The sequence below is a fragment of the Apaloderma vittatum genome, unplaced genomic scaffold (assembly GCF_000703405.1).
Source record: "Apaloderma vittatum isolate BGI_N311 unplaced genomic scaffold, ASM70340v1 scaffold39302, whole genome shotgun sequence".
Taxonomy (NCBI): domain Eukaryota; kingdom Metazoa; phylum Chordata; class Aves; order Trogoniformes; family Trogonidae; genus Apaloderma; species Apaloderma vittatum.
The window spans coordinates 12,378-16,936 of NW_009703768.1; the positions used below are offsets into that span (position 1 = coordinate 12,378).

A 4,559-nucleotide genomic window follows, 5' to 3' on the forward strand; every position below is an offset into this window, starting at 1 on the left:
GCTCTTCCGTTGCGAGAAGCAGCCCAGCAGACTGATGTGGGGGATCTGATGAGTAGCTGCGGGTGGCGTGTGAGGCCGGACGACGAGAAGGAGGCTGTGGTGATGTGCCACAACCAGAGAACGTGCCTCCAGCTGTGCCCACACTCGGAGGAGCCTGGCTACAAGGCACGCTTCCCAGCTGCAGACTTCACACCATCGTCCCTCCCCATTGTATGGCCCAGCCTACGGGATATCCTGTTTTTTTGGTGGGGAGAGGAAGAGCACAAGGAACAAGAAGTGCCTGATGGTCTGATGAGTTGTAGGCATGGCACATTCTGCCAGAGCAGGAGCACAGGCCCCCGGTCAAAGCAAATATTAAGGGATAACAGCACGAATGTGAATCTGAAAGCACTCTGATAAATAAATGTCAAAATCAAGTAGTTCTGAGTTTGGTTTGGATTTTCCTGCTGGATCTACATTGTGCTGCTTGCTTAAAGAGTTGCTAGGGTTTATTTTTGTCCTGCGGCGTGTATTTAGGGAGGAACTTGAGAATCAGGCCAGCGGTTGGTTACGTTTTGAATGCTCTGGCACTCAGAGTGGTAGCAATATAATAAGGTTCCTCACTTTTTATGGCACAAATGAGTCTTGATGCTCGTTGTCTTTTTCTGGAAGGTGAGAAATCTTATATCTGTCTTCCTCCTTTTTAGGTCAGCTATGAGATGCTGGGAAAAATCCCCATCCTAAAGAGTCTACGATACAGAGAGAAGCAGTCTGGCAAGGATGTCACCCTCCAGGATGAACATTCGGACTTGGCAAACGCCAACACGCCAGCAGTGCTAAATGAGAAGGCGATGGCTGAGAGCGCAAGACCGCAGGCTGCTACGGGCTCAGCTCAAATGGGACAACATCATGTTGAAAGTGATTCTTTAAGTCCCAGATTAGAGGGATCTGGCGTGGTTACTACTGTGTATGTGGGGAACATACCTCCCAGCGTAAGAGTGAGCGAGCTGAAATGCGCTTTAAGGGAATTCCACGCAGCTCCTTTACGACTGAGTTGGCAAAGAGCACAGCACAGGGCTTTTCTCGATTACAAGGATAAAGCAACCGCAGAGAGTGCTGTATCCTCTTTAAAAGGCTTGAGCCTCGGGGGTAATACTTTGCGAGTCGAGCTGGCCAAGAATCAGAGAAACAAAGAGCAAGTAGAAATCAATAGTCAGAAATGAATATGAATGGGGCAGAGGGAACAGGCGTGTTTTCATTGTTTTGTGAGAAGCCAACCTAAGTTTTCAAGGATGTTAGTATATCCTCTGATTTCTGCAGGCTGAACAGCAAAGTGCAAAGGCAACTTTTCAGACAAATGAGACGTGCAGCTTATTCCTGCAGTTGTACATGCAAAGTGTATTTATCAAGACAAGTGGTAGAGGGGCAGTTTCTCTAAACAGTTGCCCACGAAGTACCTGCGCTTCGTGTATTTGTTTTTCATTGGCCACGGGTTTATTTGCTGTTCGGTGTGTGTGCAATGGTCTGGATCAAAAACCTGCCCCTTGGTAGTTGTAGTGAGGTAGATATGTTCTGTCATCTAAAGGTTGTACCTGCAAAGTTATACTTTTGAGCCTAAAAGTCAGCTGCAGAAAATCTATCTTAAGGGTTAGCATTCTCTTTATTAAAAAATGGGAGTTGCCTGTTGGGAATTTTCAGCATATTTTTCTTTCAGATGGCCAGTGGGGAGATTGCCCTTTTTGTGCTCTTGAGGAATGGTTGTGGAAATGCAGGCTCAGCCGCTAAGTTCCAGTGACAGCTATTAACATCAGGTGGCAGAGATGGTAGCCCCTTTCTCAGCTTTGGTTTGTTAATTCAGCCCTCTGTAAAACTTATATTTCTTATTTCAGTCAGACAGAGGAAAGCAAAAACCAGGTTTCTCCTCTCTTTTTCCTCGGAGCACTTCAAGTGCTTTTCCTGATTGCCTTATAATTTGGTGTGATTCCATTGAAATTACATTAATATTAATCACTGAAGTGGAAATGAAAAGCAGACTGACGGTGGTCAAAACTTGTGGATGCCTAGTCCGGCGTGGAGTTGGTTGTAAAGTTACTGGAGGTAGTAGCAAAGCCTGTTCCTGCCGTGCTTTTGTCAGCAGCAGTGTGGCCTTCCTGCACCCACCACCCCAGACAGCGCTGAGGGTTCAACAGACAACTCTACGTTGTGAAAGTGCTCTCACGTACCATCTTGAACGGTAAGATTTGCACACACATGAAGCATTCACTTACAGTGGAAAGGAGTACGATGATTTATTTGGTATGGCTTTTATTATTTTTTTGCTTTCCCCTTTGGTTTCCTATTCCTGAAAAACAAGTTGAATTTTGGCTGAACCATCCTTTCTAAACAGAAGCACTTTTGCCATTGATGCTGGGCACATAGTCAAAGTAAGCATCCAAATGGGTATTTTGTAAAGTATGAGTTGGAAACTTTTTTTAGCCAGAGGGTACTGTTAAGTATATTTTTAAACATGTTAGTATGCCTCAAGGGGTCAGACGTTTTGTACAGTATTAAATAAAAAGTTCTCATCGTTACCGTGTGCTCTGTATAGAGGGGCTCAAGGAGAGCAATGCTTCAGCTTCTTGTAAGGTCAACAAAGGAAAGGTTTCTCATAACAAAAACAGTGCTGTGCTCTAAAATGCTCTCTGTTTCTCCAGCTCAAAATTATTTTTGGTATCATTTAGTCTGAATTAAAACATCGGCACTGTGGAGTCCTCTGCGTCTTGTTTCGGTATTTGTGCACTTTGAGGGTAAGAGTCAGGGGTTATGTTACTGCCTAAACATAGTCATTACATCATGAGCTTAGAAAGCAGAGGAAAGAAAAACAAAAAAATAATTATACATCACTGCCTTCCCCTTCCAGATGATGGCAAATTAAGTAACGAGACTGTTTGATGCTCTTTTTGACTCTTTCAATAATACTACTTGCTTTGGTGAAGATGCCCAGGTGACCTTTAGCAGTTAAAAAGCAGTTATTCTGCCAGTGAAAACTTCCAGCATCTCAACCTTTCCCTGCTGCATTACAGATCGAACACTGATTTTCTGGACAAGTAGGTGGCAATTTCATCCTCTACCTTATTTCCTTTCTTGACATCTGAAGTGTCGGTGCAGGTACATTTACAGGTTGTGTGATACCTGATGCGCTACGTTTGCTCACTTTGCTCTCCCCTCTGCGTGCAGTCAGCGGCCGGGTTAGTTTGGACAAATGTGTCTAGGTGGTTTTGAGTTCGTGGTTATGGCTCTGTGTGTAACCCATGGGTGCTAGGTCTGCATCCAGCTCTCTGCAGTTCTCTCCCAGCCCATCGCTTTCTTCTGTCATTTATTGTGAGGCCACGTTTCACAGCGCTACCTAATGTCTTGTTACTTTCCCAGCTGGTAATTAACCATCCGATCCACACTACAGGGAAGGTATTAACTAGACAGAGGCATGTAACTGTAGTTAGAGAGGAAAATTAATTACTGTAAGCTTAAGCTAATTCATTGGGATTTTGACTGGGCTGGAATAGTGCTACAACAGTTGTATTTCTGGCTTCAGTAGTCAGTTTTGATGCAGGTTATTAATAAACAGCAAAACTTTTTTGGGCCTTGTCATCTTAAAGTCATTAAAAAGTGTTTTTAATTGGAAGTAGCAGCTGCTCCAGGCTAGAGTTTGGCAGCCTGTTGCAAACCCATCTGCACCAGCAGCTTGAGCGAATCAGTAGTGAGTGAAGTGCAGGTACGAGTTCATTTCTGTCATCTCTGCTTCAAGGGCAACACCCAGCAGGGAAGGAATTAGCGCAGGCTGCTGAAAGTTGAGCATGAAGCTGCAGAACGCTCAGAAGGGTTCAGAGCTTCTGCAGAGGTTCAGTAGTGAGGCGTTACCTGGAGGCAAAGCAGGAAGCCTCAAAAAGATCACCTTTAGGTTGCTGTAAGATTCCCACAGGGAAAACAAGAACTGGAGTATTTATGTTCTGGGGGGAAAAAAAAAAAAAAGCAGCATGACTTGCAGCAAAGCTGTTCTGTGAGCTTACCTGCGAGCAATCAGCAGTTCATCTTGCATCAAAATGCTTTCTGAAATGTGTCGTGTACCCTCACAGCAGGAGCGTGAGCCTGTGCACGCTAAAGCCAATGCGATTTTGCAATTTCTGTGTTGGACAGTGAGGGAAGCAGTGACAAGGACGGGGCCCTCGCTGCTGCTTGGGAAGTTGCTCGTCTTCAGCTAAAAGACATTTCAATGCAAGATGCTAAATCGCTATTTAGTTAAATAATGCCCAAGGCACACGCCTACATGGCCTTCTGGTGTCTTTAGCTGTATGATGTGGACTTTTTTCTTGTGGGCTGACCGAGTTCCTACTTGAGGAAATGGCAGATTTTGAAGAAAAAGTGAATGGGGCAGCCTGCATCTTTCAGATCTATTGTTTCAGGCTCTCTGCATGCTCAGGAAGACGTGTTATACGAGTCACTTCTGACTTTTCTCTAAATCCACAAAAACTCTGAAATGCAATGCATTTTAGTGAAGCCGTGGGCTCTCAGAACCGACAATCAAGCCATAAAGTCTGTGCCCT

At 44.7% G+C, this 4,559-nt stretch overlaps 1 protein-coding gene across 1 annotated transcript in view; it reads left to right on the top strand.

Moving 5' to 3' along the window:
* Positions 1–1,294, top strand: part of MTHFSD (methenyltetrahydrofolate synthetase domain containing) — a 12,698-nt gene extending 11,404 nt beyond the window's left edge. The window contains exon 7 of the mRNA XM_009864741.1: positions 687–1,294. Within this exon, the coding sequence (XP_009863043.1) occupies positions 687–1,202 (516 nt within the window). The 3' untranslated portion in view covers positions 1,203–1,294. The remainder of the gene's footprint in view (positions 1–686) is intronic.
* The last annotated feature ends 3,265 nt before the right edge of the window (positions 1,295–4,559 follow it).